The following is a 20042-nucleotide window of genomic DNA, read 5'->3' as shown; positions in this document are numbered from 1 at the left end:
CCTCTCCTCCTCAGCTGACTCCTCCTTTTCCGCTGCTACCGTCTCTTCCGCTGCACCTCCCAAGATCCCCAGAACCTATTAGACATGCCAGGTGAGACGGTGTCATGCTGTGCGGCATCTGTTGTGCCTGGAAGCCAAGAGCCACACCGGTCCTGCACTCCTTTCAGCTTTGCTTTCCCTACAACAGGGCAAAATTACACACGTGCCGTGCATGGCACACATCCTGAACTTGGTCGTGCAGCGATTTGTTATCAAATACCCTGGGGTCCAGGGCGTCTTGCGGCAAGCCAGGAAAATCTCTGGTCATTTCAGAAGATCTTACACGGCCTGCCGGTCAGACGTCTGATATATGACTGCCCGACGCGATGGAACTCAACCTTGTATATGCTTGATATGCTGCTCCAGCAGAAACGTGCAGTTAACGACTACCTGTACGAACTCTGCGTCAGGACAGGTTCTGGGGAGCTTGGTTTTTTTTCATCGCGCCAGTGGCTGCTCATGCGCAACGCATGCAGACTTCTGCGGCCATTTGATGATATCACCAAACTGGTCAGTCGCAGCCATGGCGTCATCAGTGACATTGTACCTTACACCTTCTTTCTGGAGTGTGCATTGCGTCATGTCGTTAATCAAGCCGTCGAGGAGCAGGAGCAGGAAGATGAGGAAGTCGCAATGCTGGATGAATTCCCAGGGGGGGCACTCCATATGAGACAAGTCAACAACAGGAGTCTGAAGAGGAGTCAGAGGAGGATGGTGCCGGGGCGGATGAGGAGGAGCAAGAAGAGCATGCTTTAAACCTTTCTGGGATCCCTGGTGTTGTCCGTGGATGGGGTAGGAGAACGAGGACAACATTATCCTGGATGATGACCAGGAGCCAGGCCACTACACCGCGTCCAGTTTAGTGTAAATGGGGGCCTTCGTGCTCCAGTGTTTTTAGAGGGACCCCCGTCTAAAAAGCATAAAGAGCAAGACCAGTACTGGGTGGCAACGTACTTAGACCCCCGGTACAAACAAAAATTGCGGAAATGTTACCACCATCACAGAGGGCTGTTAGAATGCAGCACTTCCAGGCCTTGCTTAGAGAAATGCTGCATTCTCCTTTTGCGTGCGCTGACAGAGGAATTTCCACTCACAGAGAAACAGTTGCGGGTACCAATCCAACAGCGCCTGCAAGAAGAGGGCGGTTTGAAGATGTGTTGGTCACTTCTGACATGAGATTATTCTTTCAGCCGACCCATCGACAGCTGTCCTCCGGATCCAGCATCAGGGAACGCCTAGACCGACAGGTGTCCGACTACATCGGGTTAACGGCCGATGTGGACACTCTGAGAAGTGATGAACCCCTGGACTACTGGGTGGGCAGGCTTTACCTCTGGCCATAGCTTGCACAATTTGCAATGGAACTGTTGGCTTGCCCCTTGTCTAGTGTCCTGTCCGAAAGGACGTTCAGCGCAGCAGGGGGGATCGTGACCGATAAGCGCACTCGCCTAGCTCACGACAGTGTTGACTACCTCACATTTCTAAAAATGAATGAGGCATGGATCTCGGAGGAATTCAACACATGTGACCAGTAGATCATGTTTGATTCAAATTCCTCATGACAGCCCACAAATATCCGCCCCCACAATAACAATTCATGGTCCCTGTCTTAAGTAAATATTGTGGCAAAAAGGCTTTTTATGTCGATTGAATGCCTCATTTTTGGGGCCTGTAGTGGCCGGCACTTAATTCTTTATCCTGTGAATGCTTAATGTACCTCCAGCCACAGAATACAAAGTTCTTTGCTGTCAGGTGAATGCCTGTTGGATAATTTTTGAGGCCTGTAATTGCTGACACTTACTTCAGTCAGGTCGGACGAGGAGCGCAGCGGTGGGGGAGGCCGTTCATGAAGAGGCGGTGGCAGTGAAGGGACAGGCGAGGTAGGGGTTAAGTGGGGAGGTAGGGAAAGCTTAGGCGCGAGTTGCCAGGGGAGCGGGGGGTGTGGCTAGCAGGCGTGAGGGAGAAGGAGGCGGGAGAGAGAGCATTGCGGCCAGGGCAAGAGAACGGAGCGATCAGGCTGTGAGATGGCGGCGCCGGTGATGTCAGTGGAGGAGATGCTGGAGTGTCTGAGGAGAGAGGCGGAGGTGCGGGGGCCTGGCTGGCTGCAGGAGCAGGTGGGTGCGTGCAGAGTTTTGCCTGCTCCTGTGGCTACCCCTCTTGAGCAGGAGGCCCGGCCGCGGCGGGGACACTCACCGGCGCTCCTCAGCCCTGAAAGCACCCACCGGGTCCGGCGCCGAGTAGGGAGCCCCTCTGCGGACCCTCCACGGCGACGAGTGGCCGCTCAGCCATCAGCGAGTCACTCTCGCCGCGGAAGGAATCCCACTACACGGCGGGGCCCTGAGAGGAGCGGGACGCCCCCTTCCCTGCGGCAGTCACGGTGGATGCGGGACCAGGAACGGTGGACCGGCCCGGGCCTTCCTACAGCGGGCGGTCCACTCTGCTTCATGATGGGATCCGGGTGCCTCGGGCTGCATTGGATGGAGGGGAATACCCGTGCAGGCCCAGGGAAGATCAAGGCGGAGATGAAAAGTGTCCCCTCGTCGTCGCAGACGCCGCGTTTCCGGCTCGTGGGTCTTCCAGCGTGGTCCAGAGGGTCGTGCAGGTGGTCCAGGAGGAGCAGCCGTCGACATCCAGGAGCTACGCCGGTAAAGTGTCGGTGCGACGGGAGTCTGGATCAGCGGCAGCGGGAGTCACAGCACCCGTGGTGCCTGGTGAGATTGCATGGGGTCCCATTTTAGCGCAGGGCTTCCCGGTGGGGGGTGCTGGGGGTGGGGCGGCCATGGGCGAGTTAGGTAAGGGGTTGGGGCAGTTTTTGAGTGGGCTGGCAGGATGGTTGTCTAGTTTGGGGTCGGGCGGGGGGTCGCCATTGCCGGGATGGGGAGTGTTGCCGGGGTCGGTGGCTGGGACGCCGGAGGGGGGGGGCTGGGACGCCGGAGGGGGGGGGGCGGCTGGGTCGGTGTCGGTTGAGACTCAGGTTGGGGGGGTTGAGGAGGGGCAGAGGTTGGATGACAGGGCGCGCGGCGAGGTGTATGTGTGCTTTGAGGGCCCTCTGGGGGCTCATTTGAAGCAGGAGGTGAGGGAGAGGATATGGAAGGGGGAGTATGTGGAGATTTTTTCGCTGCTCCCATTGGAAAGGTTTAACTTGGATAGGGGGAAGAAGGATGAGGGTAAGAAGGTGGAGGAGGAGGATAAGCGACGGCATCGGTTGATCCCGCGCACATTTGCTAATTGGCTGCAAGCGTCATTGGGGAGAGGTCCCCGGAATGCTGTTTGGCCCTGTTTTGTTATCAGGATGCCATAGGGGAAGCGTATCGGGTCTACGGGGGGGTGGGCTGGCTCCGTTATGATGAGCAGTTCCGGTAGCGTAAGGCGGTGAGGCCTGATATCCGGTGGGACCATAAGGATATTGGGCTATGGCTGAGGGTGACAGCGCCGCCTAGGGCTGGGCAGTCCTTTCGGGGGGAGCCTGGGGGGTCCTCTCCGGGGGCGTTGGCGGCTGAGTCGGCAGATTCAGGGCTCAGTGCAAATTCAAGCACGAATGCACGGTGTGTGGGGGCTCCCATGGAGCTAGCCGTTGCTTTAAGGGGGGGAGGCAGCGGGAGGGTGAGGGGACTGGAAAAGGGACTGACTCCGGTGCGGGTGGACGAGATGCAGGAGTTTCTAGATAGGTATCCGGATCAGGAGGCGGCCAGGTTGTTGGGGGACGGTTTTAGGTTTGGATTTCGCATTCCTTCGGTGGTGGCGGCGGGGCCTATTGTTCACAATAACCTTAGGTCTGCGCTTGAGCATGGGGGAGTGGTGGGGGACAAATTGAGGAGGGAGGTTGAGTTGGAGCGGATGGCGGGCCCGTTCAGGGAGCTGCCGCTTCCGAATCTTAAGGTGTCTCCTTTGGGGGTGGTGCCGAAGAAGGAGCCGAATAAGTTTCGGCTCATTCATCATTTGTCTTACCCGAAAGGTGCGTCGGTCAATGACGGTATTGATCCTGAGCTTTGTTCGGTGGTCTATACTTCCTTTGACGCGGCTGTTAGGTGGGTGAGGCGGTGGGGGCGGGGGACGTTGTTGGCAAAGGTTGATGTTGAGGCGGCTTTTCGTTTGATTCCGGTTCACGTGGAGAGCATGGGTTTGTTGGGCTGTTTTTGGGAGGGGGAGTATTTTGTTGATAGGTGTTTGCCTATGGGGTGCTCCCTCTCGTGTGCGTATTTTGAGACTTTTAGCTTGTTTTTGGAGTGGGTGGTGATTGGAGTGTCGGGTTGTTCGTCAATTATACATTACCTTGACGACTTTTTGTGTTTGGGGCCGGCGGTTTCGCGGGCTTGTTCTTTGTTGTTGCACACGGTGCAGTCGGTTTTTGAGCGCTTTGGAGTGCCGTTAGCGCGGGAGAAGACGGTGGGTCCGGTGACGGAGTTATGTTTTCTGGGGATTGTCATAGATACTGAGCGGATGGAGTGTAGGCTTCCGGAGGATAAGTTACTGGATTTGCGCCGTGGGATTGATTGGGCCATAGGGAAGGAGAAGATTAGGTTGCGGGATTTGCAGTCGTTGTTAGGGAAGCTTAATTTCGCATGTCAGATTATGTTGATGGGGAGGATTTTCTGCAGGCGGTTGGCTGCTGCAACGTCAGGGGAGTCGGCGCCTCATCACTTCATAAGGTTGGGGAAAGAGTTAAAAGGGGATCTGAGGGTGTGGGCGGAATTTTTGGGGCAGTACAATGGGCGGACGTTCGTGATGGGGGAGTTGTGTGATAGCGCGGATTTCGAGTTGTATACAGACGCGTCGAGGGGATGGAGTTTGGGGCTTATTGCCAGGGGCAATGGTGTGCGGGTAGGTGGCCGGAGGCGTGGGTGACTCGGGGTTGGGTGAGGAATATGGCATTGTTAGAGCTTTTTCCCATTGTCATGGTGGTTGTGTTGTGGGGGGAGAAATTTGGGAATCGGAAGGTGCGGTTTCATTGCGACAATCTTGGGGTGGTTCAGGCTATCAACAGTTTGTCAGCGTCTTCTCCGCCAGTGGTTCGGCTTTTGCAGTTTTTGGTGTTGCGTTGTTTGTCGATTAATGTGTGGTTGGTGGTGGTGCATGTGGCTGGTGTGTATAATTCTGTGGCGGATTCTCTTTCTCGTTCACAGTGGGAGCGGTTCCGGCTTCTAGCACCAGAAGCAGAGGTGGAGGGTCTGGAGTGTCCGCCGTGGCTCTGGGGGATCCTGGAGGAGAAGTGATGGTGTTGTTGAGGGATTCGCTGAGTCCGGGTACTTGGAGGGAGTATGGTAAGGCGTGGACGACCTGGGAGTGTTGGAATAAGACCGGGGGGACTGGTGTTGGGGGTGGGGATGTTGGGCTGTTGAAGTTGCTGGGTTGTTTGAAGAGGGAGGGTTGGACGGTGTCAAAAGTGAATCGTTTTATTGCGGGGTGGCTTTTGGGTTTCGGTTGCGAGGGCTGCCAGATTTGACTAAAGGTTTCCTGGTACGGCAGGTGTTGAAGGGTTGGCGCGGGGGGGGGGGGGGGGGGGGGTAAGGTGATGGATCAGAGGAGGCCGGCGTCTTTTGAGCTGTTGTTGCGGATGGGTGAACAGTTGAAGGTCATTTGTAGGTCGGGTTGGGAGCTGGGGTTGCTTAGGGCGGCTTTTGCGCTAGCGTTCTTTGGGGCCTTCAGATTAGGGGAGTTGGTGAGTTGCAGTGTTAGCAGAGCGGGGGGGCTGCGGTGCGAGGATGTGGAGCTGGCAGGGGATAGGGTTGTGGTCCGAATTCGGAGATCGAAAACAGATTAGGAGGGTAGGGGGCAGCGTTGCCATTTCTTAGGCATGAGGATGGTTCCTTTTTGTCTAGATTTCAGTTTTTGGCAGTGTTCAAAAAATGTTTGAGAGGTTTGGGTGTGCCGGAAAAGGGCTATGCTGGGCATTCTTTTCGGATTGGGGCCGCGACTGAGGCGGCTAGGTTGGGGGTCAGTGATGATGGGATTAGGAGAATCGGGCGTTGGGAGTCGGTGCGGTTTAAATTGTATGTTCGGTTGGGGTTTTTGTAGTGGGGTGCGGGGGGGTACGTTTGTGTTAATTAATTTTTCTTTTGTTGTTTGCAGGTGTGGCGGCGGCCTTGGTGTGGATCTTGGGTCACTCCTATGCTTTTTGGGGGGCGATCAGAGAGGATGTGCGGCCGTGTGGGCGCCAGTTGGGTTTTAGTCCGGAGTTAGCGACGGTCAGGTGGTTAGGGGTTAGGGGGATGTTGTGGGGGGGAGTGTTGCGAGAGGTTCATCGCTTTGCGCGGTTGGATCGCCCGCTGGATGTGTTGGTGCTTCATGTGGGGGGCAACGATTTGGGTAGGCGGCCGTTTAGGGAATTGATTAGGGACGTTAAGTTTGATCTGCTGAGGATTTGGGCGCTGTTTCCAGGTATAGTCACGGTTTGGTCGGACATTGTTCCGCGGACTGCTTGGAGGGGGGCAAGGTCGGTGGAAAGTATTAACAAGGCCCGGATAAAGGTGAAAAGGGCGGTGGGCCGTTTTATGGCAAAGAATGGGGCAGTGGTGGTGCGACATGTGGAGCTGGAGAAGGGTGAAGGTGCTTTTTGGAGAGCAGATGGAGTGCATCTGAATGCGGTGGGGACGGATTTGTGGTCTCTGGGGCTCCAGAGTGGTGTGGAGACCGCGTTACGGATGTGGAGGGACGCGCAGGTTTGAGGAGGTCAAGCTGTGCGTTCTTGGAGGCGGGGGAGGTCCTTGAAGTGGAAGAATATGGTGGTACCTGAGGATGGGAGGGCCCCGCGGAAGGGGCTGGACTCTCATTGAGGAACTGGTATTAACTAACTACGCGTCCATCAGTTGCTGCCTCCGACTGGGTTCAACGGCTGGGGGAAAGATGGAGACACAGGTTTTATTGGTGTTTATGAGGTTATTGGGGCTTCTAGGACCTCCCTCGTCATTGGTTAATTTATATGTTAATTATGTTATGTATTTATTTAATAAACGGCTGCTGTGGCCGATTAAATCCAAGCAGTGGTGTAGTATATTTATTTCTATGGGATTGGGGGTGGATTAGGTATGGTAAATGGTGGGGTGGACCGAACGTATTGCCAATGCCCTCTTCAAGTCAGGCCGGATGAGGAGCGCAGCGGTGGGGGAGGCCGTTCATGAAGAGGCGGTGGCAGTGAAGGGACAGGCGAGGTAGGGGTTAAGTGGGGAGGTCGGGAAAGCTTAGGCGCGAGTTGCCAGGGGAGTGGGGGGTGTGGCTAGCAGGCGTGAGGGAGAAGGAGGTGGGAGAGAGAGCATTGCGGCCAGGGCAAGAGAACGCCCACCCTCCCGGCCCTTTGGTGATTGCGGTGTGGGGGCTGGGGTTGGGTTCCTTTTTCTTTTGTCAAGGCAGTCGTGGAGGCGGGGGAGGTCCTTGAAGTGGAAGAATATGGTGGTACCCGAGGATGGGAGGGCTCCGCGGGAGGGGCTGGACTCTCATTGAGGAGCTGGTATTAACTAACTACGCGTCCATCAGTTGCTGCCTCCGAGCTGGGTTCAACGGCTGGGGGCAAGATGGAGACGCAGGTTTTATTGGTGTTTATGAGGTTATTGGGGCTTCTAGGACCTCCCTCGTCATTGGTTAATTTATATGTTAATTATGTTATGTATTTATTTAATAAACGGCTGCTGTGGCCGATTAAATCCAAGCAGTGGTGTCGTGTATTTATTTCTATGGGATTGGGGGTGGATTAGGTATGGTAAATGGTGGGGTGGACCGAACGTATTGCCAATGCCCTCTTCATGTATCCGGTGAATGTCTAATGTACCTCCAGCCACAGAATACAAAGTTCTTTGCTTTCAGGTGAATGCCTGTTGGATAATTTTTGAGGCCTGTAATTGCCGACACTTAATTCTTTATCCTGTGAATGCTTAATGTACCTCCAGCCACAGAATACAAAGTTCTTTGCTGTCAGGTGAATGCCTGTTGGATAATTTTTGAGGCCTGTAATTGCAGACACTTACTTCTGTATCCGGTGAATGTCTAATGTACCTCCAGCCACAGAATACAAAGTTATTTGCTTTCAGGTGAATGCCTGTTGGATAATTTTTGAGGCCTGTAATTGCCGACACTTAATTCTTTATCCTGTGAATGCTTAATGTACCTCCAGCCACAGAATACAAAGTTATTTGCTGTCAGGTGAACGCCTGTTGGCTAATTTTTGGGGCCTGTACTGGCCAACACTTACTTATTTATCCTGTGAATGACAAATTTTTCTGACTGGAATTAAAAATCGTTCCGCTAAATTGTGGAACAGATGCGGACCCATTTTACAGACGTGTGAATGGACTTATCATTAGCTCAGGTCAGAATAATGGAGTAAAAAAGTCCCCAAAAAAGTCCCAAACGCTAAAACTGCTCACAAATTTGCGACTTTTTTCTGCTCTGCACTATGCTCGCCAGTTTTCTGAAAGTGGGCGTGTTTTCTTAATGTAAATTAATCTCTAGACAGATTTACTATTGGGACTATTTAAAAAGTCGCAAAAAAGTTGCAATTTCACTCCAGTGAGGACCATGCTTATCTTATGAGACTTTTTAATAGAACATGCGACTTTTTCATAAAAACGTGCGACTTTTTCATAAAAACATGCGACTTTTGTAAAGCTGCTTACTAACGGATAAACTGCTACCGTCAAACCACATTTATTACAGTCTTAAAGGGCCGATCATAAATCTGACTTGGCTAAAACTGACTTTAGCCATATGTTAAAGTGGAGTGAGCTGTCAGAGTCATGATAAATCTGGCCCTATATGTATTTGACATGTATTTACCGGCTGCTGTCAGTTCTGGCTGATTTAGGCCGAGCTATTACACTAAAACAGAGCAATATTACAAAAAACAAAATACACGTTATTTCCTTTTTGATTCTTTACTTTTATTTTTACAGTGTTCACCTGAGGGGTTAGATCATAGGATATTTTTATAGAGACGGTCGATATGTACACGGCGGTACAAAATATGTCTGCTTGTCAATTTTTTTACCAATTTTTTTATTTAAAGTCTTTATACACATTGATGATTTAAATCTCAATACATTAGTTAGTGATATTTATGATGATTATATAGTTCATTAGTTAGTGATATTTATGATGATTATATAGTTCATTAGTTAGTGATATTTCAGTACAGTATAATTTTGTTTGTTAGTTAGTGATAGTGCTATAGAGTTTAATATTATTTATTTGTTAAGTTAATGGTTTTAATGTAGATTAAAGAGTTATTGTCCAGGGTTTTTGTATTACTATAGTGTATGTTGTCGCCTCCTCATTGTTGGCCCTTTTAATGTTTATGTACATGTTATGGATACATAATCATATTGCTATGTGCACATATTTACCCTCCTGGCGGGGGCAGGTAATCGCCTCCTCTTTCTCCAAGTCCTGAAATGGGGCCCGGTGCTGGAGGGTCCAGCACTACTTTCCACCTCCACCTACTTCACTTCTCCCACATCTGGTGGGGGTGGCTAAATAGGCTGGGACGGTCAGGCCTCCTCCTCCTCTCCCTCTTCTTCCGCCTTAACCTCCACGGCCTCCGCCTATCGCCTTCTCCGAATGGAGGGAATAGGAACTTCTGTAATCACAGAATGTTCAGATTTTAGATAAACAACTCCGAAATCTTAACAACATTGGATATAAAGAAATTCCAATATGGAAGGATCTATATATAATTGCAGTGGCTGCCAGCTTTATGACACATAACTCAATAAAAAATGAACAACATGCAAAAAGACATCCCCTACACAGTGTCTTGATGGAACAATAGGGCGAGGGGAGACCTATGTGATGGAATTATCTCCTGAGTGTATCATAGGATGATCTACTTCTCTACACCAGAGTCGGCTACTTCTTAATCCCATCACTAACACAATAGAACAAAGGGACAAATAAACTAACACATTCATTGGGAGTCTCAGATCAGAGTTAACCCTTATTACATTTATGGATTCACACCATGCAACTTTAATGGGGAAAAGGAAAGATGTGGCCAATAAACTCAACCAAAAAATCATGCTTTATAGTTCCCTCTAACCCAAATAGGTCAGAGTGGGGGTCTCCATAGTCCTGGGTCCATAGCCTGTAGGAAGGAGGCTAGCCCTCAGGCTCCTACTGCAGACAGTGATGGTTCAGTCCGTCACTTGTCTGGCACAAACCCAACACATCACATCATCCAAAGAACACCATCATCACAATGAAACATGGTGGTGGCAGCATCAAGCTGTGGGGAGGTTTTTCAGCAGCCGGGATTGGGAAACTGGTCAGAGTTGAGGGAAAGATGCATAGTGCTAAATACAGGGATATTCTTGAGGAAAACCTGTCACCCACTCTGTGCGTGATTTGAGGCTAGGACAGAGGTTCACCTTCCAGCAGGACAATGCCCCCAAACACACTGCTAAAGCAACACTTGAGTGGTTTAAGGGGAATGTGTTGGAATGGCCTAGTCAAAGCCCAGATCTCAATCCAATAGAAAATCTGTGGTCAGACTTGAAGATTGCTGTTCACAAGAGCAAACCATCCAATTGGAAGGAGCTGAATCAGTTTTGCAAGGAGGAATGGGCAAAAATCCCAGTGGTAAGATCTGACAACTGCTCATAGAGACTTATCCAAAGTGTCTTGGAGCTGTGATTGCCGCAAAAGTTGGATCTACAAAGTATTGACTTTAGGGGGTGAATAATTATGCACATTGACCTTTTCTGTTATTTTGTCCTATTTGTTGTATGCTTTACAATTAACCAATTTAAAAAAAAAAGGTCTAAGTTGTGGGCATGTTCTACAAATTAAATGATGCAAATCCTCAAACAATCCATGTTAATGCCAGGGGGTGAGGCAACAAAAAAAAAGAACAAAGTCAAGGGGGTGAATACTTTTGCTTAGCACTGTATACATTACAGAGTGTTGGCAAAACATACAAAAGTTATTTGCGCATGAACCTAGGCATTTTTCGTCCCGGATTCTTTTTATAAACCGGGGGTGTCTTCGCTTCATGTCTGACCATTTTTTAATGATGGCCAGACGTCGGTGTTTTACACACGTTTGGCGCCAGATCTCAAATGCTAGCTCCTGTACAATCCGCTGCCTCTCGGCGTGGGACCGGGTGCGGTCATATCCCCGCCAAAACATCCGCTGCAAGATAAAAATGCAAGCATATAATCCCAATTTTTAACAATAATAGTATTGAAAATAATTTACTCAAGTAAACTGCAAAAAGTATTTAATGCTTTGAATTGGAAATATTAAATTTAGGCCGCCTGCACACGGGCGTGTTTTTTCACAACTACGGACCGTACAAACCCGGCCTGCTGTCCTGCAGAGTGGACAAGCGCACAGCGCCATTGGATGCTATGATGACGTGCGCTTCCGGCCACCACCGGTGTACTGTGATACACTTATATGATCTATACAAGTGTATTGCTGTACAGTGGTGGCGACAAGAAGCGCACGGCGTCATAGCGAGTTAGCAACCAATGACGCCGTGTGCTCGTCCACTTTGCAGGACATCAACCTGAGTTATTACGGTCCGTAGTTGTGAAAAAACATGCCTGTGGGCATGTGGCCTTACTGTTACAGTTAGAAGATGGGATTGTATCACGACTGTATGTTGTTGGGGTCTGAGCTATCAGATATTTTCCATCTAAGCAGAGATGTACCTGTCTAGTGAAGTGACGGTACGGTATGGGGTGTACAGCTGGTTTGCATCTCCGAGGTGCACCCTGGGTAACTCTAAATGAACCAGCAAACACTGGCGGTCTGACAAATAAAGCTTCTCCTGAGTCCTGACCAACAGGATACAAACTATAATCTATAGACTCTGAGTGTGTGTGTGTGTGGTATATAGTGTGTGTGTGCGGTATATAGTGTGTGTGTGTGCGGTATATAGTGTGTGTGTGCGGAATATAGTGTGTGTGTGCGGTATATAATGTGTGTGTGCGGAATATAGTGTGCGGCATGACAATAGATGTGCAATGTGCAATGTGCATGTGAAATATATTTATATGCTTTCCATACAAATATTCTACTAACATAGTGGGTGTGATGTCACACGAATACTTAGTGCAAAAATCAATAATATCTAGTAAGACCTTATAAAATGTGAACTTTTGTGCACTTAAGAAAAATTAGAATCGCATAGTGTGTGTGTGCGGTATATAATGTGTGTGTGCGGAATATAGTGTGCGGCATGACAATAGATGTGCAATGTGCAATGTGCATGTGAAATATATTTATATGCTTTCCATACAAATATTCTACTAACATAGTGGGTGTGATGTCACACGAATACTTAGTGCAAAAATCAATAATATCTAGTAAGACCTTATAAAATGTGAACTTTTGTGCACTTAAGAAAAATTAGAATCGCAGAAAGTCACACTGGCCAATTTTTTATAACACTCTTTATGCATATAAAGCGATTGTTCAGACATGCAGGTGAAATGTATCCATTTAATTTCTAGTCGGTGCAAACCAGTTGCTGTAGGCCACGCCTTTCTAGCGCATGTGCTCTTGCGATTAATACTTTGCAGAAATTTCGCAGATAAAAAAATAATGCATGTAGATAGCAGATTCGCCTAATACTTCTGGTATGTCAGTGTCCATGCTGTGGGACTATGTGTGCACATCTAGTAAGTATTTTGTGGCTGCAAATATAACCTGGAGGTTTTTCAGGTTCGCCTGCCATTAAAATGAATGGGACCCGCCGCGAACCTGCGGTTCATGAACATTTGATTGTGTTTGCGTGATCGGTTTCGTGCACCATCCCAGCAGATGTTCGTCCATATCTTACTGTCTTGGGCGCTTTCTAACAAGTAAGGATTATATGAAAATGTAACACCTGTATCAAGAAATAACCATAAACTGTGGGGAATTGCTAAGCCAAACCACAGACTGACATCTCTATTTCTCCACACTCCAACTCTGGCTCCAACTTCAACTCCTTCATAAATGGTTCATGTATAATAATTAGACATAACAAATTTACTATAAAATCATGGTAAAATCTAACTGTTCATCATTATTATGCACTATTTTATTGTAAAGCTAGTGTTGGAGTCAGTACACTTCTACTAGAACCAACTCCACACCCCTAATAAACTGGTTGGTAAAGGGGTAGTTTGGAGGTCCTTGGCCCCAATGCGAAAGCTATACTTGGGCCCTTCACCTAATCACCATTGATTTCCCAAGCCATTGTATCTAATTATGAAATATAGTGTTTAACTGTGTAGTAATATATATGTTGATGAATAGAGAAGAATGTAAAGCACTTATGTAACCTGTCACCATCTTCTTCATCTCCACAGCTCCAGCTCCATCTAACTTAAGCACCTGTAGAATTGGGATGAAATCTCCATTTCCCAGTGGGTTTGCATTCCAAAATAAGTGGCAACCTGTCTTCTGTAATATCCCTGACTTTAGCACCGAAGATAAGATGTATGCTTGCTTACAGAATAAGCTAATCTATTTTTTGGGAGACTCAACAGCGCGACAATGGTTTGAATATTTGGTAAAAACACTAAAAGGTATTTTGATTATATATTATAAATAGAGTTGAGCGAACACCTGGATGTTTGAGTTCGAGAAGTTCGGCCGAACTTCCCGGAAATGTTCGGGTTCGGGATCCGAACTCGACCCGAACTTCGCCACGAACCCGAACCCCATTGAAGTCAATGGGGACCCGAACTTTTCGGCACTAAAAAGGCTGTAAAATAGCCCAGGAAAGGGCTAGAGGGCTGCAAAAGGCAGCAAAATGTAGGTAAATCCCATGCAAACAAATGTGGATAGGGAAATTAATTAAAATAAAAACAAAATAAATTAAAATTAACCAATATCAATTGGAGAGAGGTCTCATGGCAGAGAATCAGGCTTCATGTCACCCACCACTGGAACAGGCCACTGTCAGATATTTAGGCCCCGGCACCCAGACAGAGGAGAGAGGTCCCATAGCAGAGAATCAGGCTTCATGTCATAGCAGAGAATCAGGCTTCATGTCAGCAGAGAATCAGGCTTCATGTCATAGCAGAGAATCAGGCTTCATGTCATAGCAGAGAATCAGGCTTCATGTCAGCAGAGAATCAGGCTTCATGTCATAGCAGAGAATCAGGCTTCACGTCACCCACTAATTAACCTACAAAAAACCTCTCTGTCAAACTAGACAGCTATGATTTCCACCTGTGCGATATCCAAAATAGACTAAAACAAGCAAGTGGAAATAATGTATCAAAATATCAATTTATTAAAAAATATATAGTATGGAGAAAAGACAGGATGGTATACAGTGTACAGAAAAGCAAAGGGTCAAAGACACCCTAACATACACCTGTCAACCTATGTATCAATCAGACACAGGATAGTGTAGCACTCAAGGAACGAGGGATAAAAGCACAGGGACAACTGATACTGCATAGCATAAAGATATCCACCACAAAAGCATTGTATGCTGTCAAATGCAAAATATCATACCATGGTGTCCATGGGCTATCTCTCACATCCCATAAAACATGTGCGGCATGACTAATGATGATAAAAGGATCTATCAGTATCCTAAAAAAATAATAGTCACAGTGGTAGGCCTGAGGAATCTAGGACCCACTACGGATGTAATGAAAGTGCCGGGGGGATGCCAAGCTAGGCTAAACACAGGACGTACCTGAAGACATGGTGACTGGAAGAATGTCAGACCCTAAGCGCGAGACCTCGACGTGCGTTTCACCTCAGCGGCTTCGTCAGGAGGCCGCACATGTTTTATGGGATGTGAGAGATAGCCCATGGACACCATGGTATGATATTTTGCATTTGACAGCATACAACGCTTTTGTGGTGGATATCTTTATGCTATGCAGTATCAGTTGTCCCTGTGCTTTTATCCCTCGTTCCTTGAGTGCTACACTATCCTGTGTCTGATTGATACATAGGTTGACAGGTGTATGTTAGGGCGTCTTTGACCCTTTGCTTTTCTGTACACTGTATACCATCCTGTCTTTTCTACATACTATATATTTTATAATAAATTGATATTTTGATACATTATTTCCACTTGCTTGTTTTAGTTCACGTCACCCACCACTGGAACAGGCCATTGTCAGATATTTAGGCCCCGGCACCCAGACAGAGGAGAGAGGTCCCATAGCAGAGAATCAGGCTTCATGTCATAGCAGAGAATCAGGCTTCACGTCACCCACCACTGTAACAGTCCATTGTCAGATATTTAGGCCCCGGCACCCAGACAGAGGAGAGAGGTCCCATAGCAGAGATTCAGGCTTCATGTCATAGCAGAGAATCATGCTTCATGTCACCCAACACTGAAACAGGCCACTGTCAGATATTTTTAGGCCCCGGCACCCAGACAGAGGAGAGAGGTCCCATAGCAGAGATTCAGGCTTCATGTCATAGCAGAGAATCATGCTTCATGTCACCCAACACTGGAACAGGCCACTGTCAGATATTTTTAGGCCCCGACACCCAGACAGAGGAGAGAGGTCCCATAGCAGAGAATCAGGCTTCATGTCATAGCAGAGAATCAGGCTTCATGTCATAGCAGAGAATCAAGCTTCATGTCAGCAGAGAATCAGGCATGTCATAGCAGAGAATCAGGCGTCACGTCACCCACCACTGGAACAGGCCATTATCAGATTTTTAGGCCCTGGCACTCAGACAGAGGAGAGAGGTCCCATAGCAGAGAATCAGGCTTCATGTCATAGCAGAAAATCAGGCTTCACGTCACCCACCACAGGAACAGGCCATTGTCAGATATTTAGGCCCCGGCACCCAGACAGAGGAGAGAGGTCCCATAGCAGAGAATCAGGCTTCATGTCATAGCAGAGAATCAGGCTTCACGTCACCCACCACTGGAACAGGCCATTGTCAAATATTTAGGCCCCGGCACCCAGACAGAGGAGAGAGCTCCCATAGCAGAGAATCATGCTTCATGTCACCCAACACTGGAACAGGCCACTGTCAGATATTTTTAGGCCCCGGCACCCAGACAGAGGAGAGAGGTCCCATAGCAGAGATTCAGGCTTCATGTCATAGCAGAGAATCAGGCTTCATGTCACCCAACACTGGAACAGGCCACTGTCAGATATTTTTAGGCCCCGGCACCCAGACAGAGGAGAGAGGTCCCATAGCAGAGAATCAGGCTTCATGTCATAGCAGAGAATCATGCTTCATGTCACCCAACACTGGAACAGGCCACTGTCAGATATTTTTAGGCCCCGGCACCCAGACAGAGAAGAGGTTCATTCAACTTTGGGTTGCCCCGCAATATAATGGTAAAATGAAAATAAAAAGAGGAGTGAATGAGGAAGTGCCCTGGAGTACAATAATATATGGTTAAGGGGAGGTAGTTATAAATGTCTAATCTGCACAAGGGATGGACAGGTCCTGTAGGATCCATGGCTGGTTCATTTTTATGAACGTCAGCTTGTCCACATTGGCTGTAGACAGGCGGCTGCGTTTGTCTGTAATGACGCCCCCTTGCCGTGCTGAATTCACGTTCAGACAAAACGCTGGCCGCCGGGCAGGCCAGCACCTCCAAGGCATAAAAGGCTAGCTCTGGCCACGTGGACAATTTGGAGACCCAGAAGTTGAATAGGGCAGTACCATCAGTCAGTACGTGGAGGGGTGTGCACACGTACTGTTCCACCATGTTAGTGAAATGTTGCCTCCTGCTAACATGTTCCGTATCAGATGGTGGTGCAGTTAGCTGTGGCGTGTTGACAAAACTTTTCCACATCTCTGCCATGCTAACCCTGCCCTCAGAGGAGCTGGCCGTGACACAGCTGCGTTGGCGACCTCTTGCTCCTCCTCTGCCTTCGCCTTGGGCTTCCACTTGTTCCCCTTTGACATTTGGGAATGCTCGAAGTAGCGCATCTACCAATGTGCGCTTGTACTCTCGCATCTTCCTATCACGCTCCAGTGCAGGAAGTAAGGTGGGCACATTGTCTTTGTACCGTGGATCCAGCAGGGTGGCAACCCAGTAGTCCGCACACGTTAAAATGTGGGCAACTCTGCTGTCGTTGCGCAGGCACTGCAGCATGTAGTCGCTCATGTGTGCCAGGCTGCCCAGAGGTAAGGACAAGCTGTCCTCTGTGGGAGGCGTATCGTCATCGTCCTGCCTTTCCCCCCAGCCACGCACCAGTGTTGGGCCCGAGCTGCGCTGGGTGCCACTCCGCTGTGAACATGCTTCATCCTCATCCTCCTCCACCTCCTCATCATCCTCGTCCTCCTCGTCCTCCAGTAGTGGGCCCTGGCTGGCCACATTTGTACCTGGCCTCTGCTGTTGCAAAAAACCTCCCTCTGAGTCACTTCGAAGAGACTGGCCTGAAAGTGCTAAAAATGACCCCTCTTCCTCCTCCTCCTCCTCCTGGGCCACCTCCTCTTCCATTATCGCCCTAAGTGTTTTCTCAAGGAGACATAGAAGTAGTATTGTAACGCTGATAACGGCGTCATCGCCACTGGCCATGTTGGTGGAGTACTCGAAACAGCGCAACAGGGCACACATAGAGGCCCAGTCATTGGTGGTGAAGTGGTGCTGTTCCGCAGTGCGACTGACCCGTGCGTGCTGCAGCTGAAACTCCACTATGGCCTGCTGCTGCTCGCACAGTCTGTCCAGCATGTGCAAGGTGGAGTTCCACCTGGTGGGCACGTCGCATATGAGGCGATGAGCGGGAAGGCCGAAGTTACGCTGTAGCGTAGACAGGCGAGCAGCGGCAGGATGTGAACGCCGGAAGCGCTCGTACTGGCCCGCACTTTATGCAGCAACTCTGACATGTCGGGGTAGTTGTGAATGAACTTCTGCACCACCAAATTTAGCACATGCGCCAAGCAAGGGATGTGCGTCAAACCGGCTAGTCCCAGAGCTGCAACGAGATTTCGCCCATTATCGCACACCACCAGACCAGGCTTGAGGCTCACCGGCAGCAACCACTCGTCGGTCTGTTGTTCTATACCCCGCCACAACTCCTGTGCGGTGTGGGGCCTGTCCGCCAAACATATGAGTTTCAGAATGGCCTGCTGACGTTTACCCCGGGCTGTGCTGAAGTTGGTGGTGAAGTTGTGTGGCTGACTGGATGAGCAGGTGGAAGAAGAGGAGGAAGCCGAGTAGGAGGAGGAGGCAACAGGAGGCAAAGAATGTTGCCCTGCGATCCTTGGCGGTGGAAGGACTTGCGCCAAACAGCTCTCCGCCTGGGGCCCAGCCACCACTACATTTACCCAGTGTGCAGTTAGGGAGATATAGCGTCCCTGGCCGTGCTTACTGGTCCACGTATCTGTGGTTAGGTGGACCTTGCCACAGATGGCGTTGCGCAGTGAACACTTGATTTTATCGGATACTTGGTTGTGCAGGGAAGGCACGGCTCTCTTGGAGAGGTAGTAGCGGCTGGGAACAACATACTGTGGGACAGCAAGCGACATGAGCTGTTTGAAGCTGTCTGTGTCCACCAGCCTGAATGACAGCATTTCATAGGCCAGTAGTTTAGAAATTCTGGCATTCAGGGCCAGGGATCGAGGGTGGCTAGGTGGGAATTTACGCTTTCTCTCAAATGTTTGTGAGATGGAGAGCTGAACGCTGCCGTGTGACATGGTTGAGATGCTTGGTGACGGAGGTGGTGGTGTTGGTGGTACATCCTCTGTTTGCTGGGCGGCAGGTGCCAACGTTCCTCCAGAGGCGGAGTAAGAGGCCGAGGCGGCAGCAGCAGAAGAGGCCGAGGCGGCAGCAGCAGAAGAGGTAGCAGGGGGAGCCTGAGTGACTTCCTTGTTTTTAAGGTGTTTACTCCACTGCAGTTCATGCTTTGCATGCAGGTGCCTGGTCATGCAGGTTGTGCTAAGGTTCAGAACGTGCAAACCACTCGGGTCTTGTCATCAGCACATTGTTTGAAGAAGTGCCATGCCAGGGAACTCCTTGAAGCTGCCTTTGGGGTGCTCGGTCCCAGATGGCGGCGGTCAGTAGCAGGCGGAGTCTCTTGGCGGCGGGTGTTCTGCTTTTGCCCACTGCTCCCTCTTTTGCTATGCTGTTGGCTCGGTCTCACCACTGCCTCTTCCTCCGAACTCTGAAAGTCAGTGGCACGACCTTCATTCCATGTGGGGTCTAGGACCTCATCGTCCCCTGCATCGTCTTCCACCCAGTCTTCCTCCTTGACCTCCTGTTCAGTCTGCACACTGCAGAAAGATGCAGCAGTTGGCACCTGTGTTTCGTCATCATCAGAGACGTGCTGAGGTGGTATTCTCATGTCCTCATCATCAGGAAACATAAGTGGTTGTGCGTCAGAGCATTCTATGTCTTTCACCGCTGGGGAAGGGCTAGGTGGATGCCCTTGGGAAACCCTGCCAGCAGAGTCTTCAAACAGCATAAGAGACTGCTGCATAACTTGAGGCTCAGACAGTTTCCCTGATATGCATGGGGGTGATTTGACAGACTGATGGGCTTGGTTTTCAGGCGCCATCTGTGCGCTTTCTGCAGAAAACTGGGTGGGAGATAATGTGAACGTGCTGGATCCACTGTCGGCCACCCAATTGACTAATGCCTGTACCTGCTCAGGCCTTACCATCCTTAGAACGGCATTGGGCCCCACCAAATATCGCTGTAAATTCTGACGGCTACTGGGACCTGAAGTAGTTGGTACACTAGGACGTGTGGCTGTGGCAGAACGGCCACGTCCTCTCCCAGCACCAGAGGGTCCACTAACACCACCACGACCATGTCCATGTCCGCGTCCGCGTCCCTTACTAGATGTTATCCTTATTGTTACCGTTCACCACAATAAGAAAAAAATTATTTGGCCCAATGTATTGAATTCAAATTCAGGCCTTTTTTTACAGACACCTAACACTATCTGGCTATCTATTTAGGTACCGTATTACACTAATACAGGCACAGCAGTAACGACAGATTTAGCTGAATATAAATTGTAGGCCTAGTATTTAGGCCCTGGATGACAGGTATCCCTTTTACGGACAGAATTAGACTTGGAAATGCACGGTAGCGTGTGAAGTTATTGATGATGACCCTATCCGCACCTTCA

General features: G+C 49.5%; 1 protein-coding gene across 1 annotated transcript in view; it reads left to right on the top strand.

The window, feature by feature from the left end:
- Window positions 1-2063: 2063 nt before the first annotated feature.
- The window catches only part of LOC122942042 (NXPE family member 1-like), an 88823-nt gene continuing 70844 nt past the window's right edge, over window positions 2064-20042 (top strand). Inside the window, exons 1-4 of the mRNA XM_044299536.1 lie at window positions 2064-2157; window positions 2412-2750; window positions 6109-6229; window positions 13441-13544. Coding sequence (XP_044155471.1) covers window positions 2064-2157; window positions 2412-2750; window positions 6109-6229; window positions 13441-13544 — 658 coding nt within the window. The remainder of the gene's footprint in view (window positions 2158-2411; window positions 2751-6108; window positions 6230-13440; window positions 13545-20042) is intronic.

This window comes from Bufo gargarizans, chromosome 6 (genome assembly GCF_014858855.1).
Source record: "Bufo gargarizans isolate SCDJY-AF-19 chromosome 6, ASM1485885v1, whole genome shotgun sequence".
NCBI classification, from domain to species: Eukaryota; Metazoa; Chordata; class Amphibia; order Anura; family Bufonidae; genus Bufo; species Bufo gargarizans.
The sequence above is the reverse complement of the archived record's forward strand: the minus strand, read 5'-3'. Positions and strand labels throughout refer to the sequence as shown.